This window comes from Ambystoma mexicanum, chromosome 5q, assembly GCF_040938575.1.
Source record: "Ambystoma mexicanum isolate Mex_15411 chromosome 5q, UKY_AmexF1_1, whole genome shotgun sequence".
Classification (NCBI taxonomy): domain Eukaryota; kingdom Metazoa; phylum Chordata; class Amphibia; order Caudata; family Ambystomatidae; genus Ambystoma; species Ambystoma mexicanum.
In genome coordinates this window covers 1305970657-1305972057 of record NC_090933.1, presented here as the reverse complement: position 1 = coordinate 1305972057, position 1401 = coordinate 1305970657, and the positions used below count along the sequence as shown (strand labels likewise).

At 60.0% G+C, this 1401-nt stretch overlaps 1 protein-coding gene across 1 annotated transcript; it reads left to right on the top strand.

The window, feature by feature from the left end:
• The first annotated feature begins 367 nt into the window (after positions 1-367).
• LOC138498396 (glycine, alanine and asparagine-rich protein-like) lies at positions 368-1153 on the top strand. The gene has a single exon (XM_069622167.1). The coding sequence runs from the start codon at positions 368-370 to the stop codon at positions 1151-1153; it is 786 nt and encodes a 261-aa protein (XP_069478268.1).
• Positions 1154-1401: the final 248 nt, after the last annotated feature.

Here is a 1401-nt window from a genome sequence, read left to right as displayed (position 1 = left end):
CGCTGCTACCGCTGCACAGGAGGGTGCCACTATAGGACTGGCCAGTGCTAGAGCTGCACAAGAGGGAGCCACTATGGGACCAGCCCCTGCTAGAGCTGCCCAAGAGGGAGCCACTATGGGACCAGCCACTGCTAGAGCTGCACAGGAGGGAGCCACTATAGGACCGGCCACTGCTAGAGCTGCAAAGGAGGGAGCCACTATAGCACCAGCTACTGCTAGAGCTGCACAAGAGGGTGCCACCATAGGACCGGCCTCTGCTAGCACTGCACAGGAGGGAGCCACTATAGGACTGGCCACTGCTAGAGCTGCACAAGAGGGTGCCACTATAGGACTGGCCACTGCTAGAGCTGCCCAACAGTGAGCCACTATGGGACTGGCCACTGCTAGAGATGCACAGGAGGGAGCTACTATAGCACCGGCCGCTGCTAGCGCTGCACAGGAGGGTGCCACTATACGACTGGCCAGTGCTAGAGCTGCACAAAAGGGAGCCACTATAGGACCAGCCACTGCTAGAGCTGCCCAAGAGGGAGCCACTATAGGACCGGCCGCTGCTAGCGCTGCACAGGAGGGAGCCACTATAGGACTAGCCACTGCTAGAGCTGCACAGGAGGGAGTCACTATTGGACTGGCCACTGCTAGAGCTGCACGGGAGGGAGCCACTATAGGACCGGCCACTGCTAGAGCTGCCCAAGAGGGAGCCATTACAGGACTGGCCACTGCTAGAGCTGCACAGGAGGGACCCACTATAGGTCCAGCCACTGCTAGAGCTGCACAGGAGGGAGCTCCTATGAGACTGGCCACTGCTAGAGCTGCACAGGAGGGAGCCACTATAGGACCGGCCACTGCTAGAGCTGCCCAAGAGGGAGCCATTACAGGACTGGCCACTGCTAGAGCTGCACAAGAGGGTGCCACTATAGGACTGGCCACTGCTAGAGCTGCCCAAGACGGAGCCACTATAGGACCGGCCACTGCTAGCGCTGCACAGGAGGGAGCCACTATAGGACTGGCCACTGCTAGAGCTGCACAGGAGGGAGCCTCTATAGGACCAGCCACTGCTAGAGCTGCCCAAGAGGGAGCCACTATAGGACCGGCCGCTGCTAGCGCTGCAAAGGAGGGAACCACTATAGGACTGGCCACTGCTAGAGCTGCATAGGAGGGAGCCACTATAGGACCGGCTACTGCTAGAGCTGCACAGAAGGGAGCCACTATAGGACTGACCACTGCTAGAGCTGCACAAGAGGGAGCCGGTAAAGGACTGGCCACTGCTAGAGCTGCCCAAGAGGGAGCCGCTATAGGACGGGCCGCTGCTAGCACTGTACAGGAGGGAGACACTGTAGGACTGGCCACTGCTAGAGGTGCACAGGAGGGAGCCACTATAGGACTGGCCACTGCTAGAGCTGC

Coding starts and splice junctions, on each gene's coding strand:
- LOC138498396 (XM_069622167.1), top strand. CDS start 368: ATGGGACTGGCCACTGCTAGAGATGCACAGGAGGGAGCTACTATAGCA.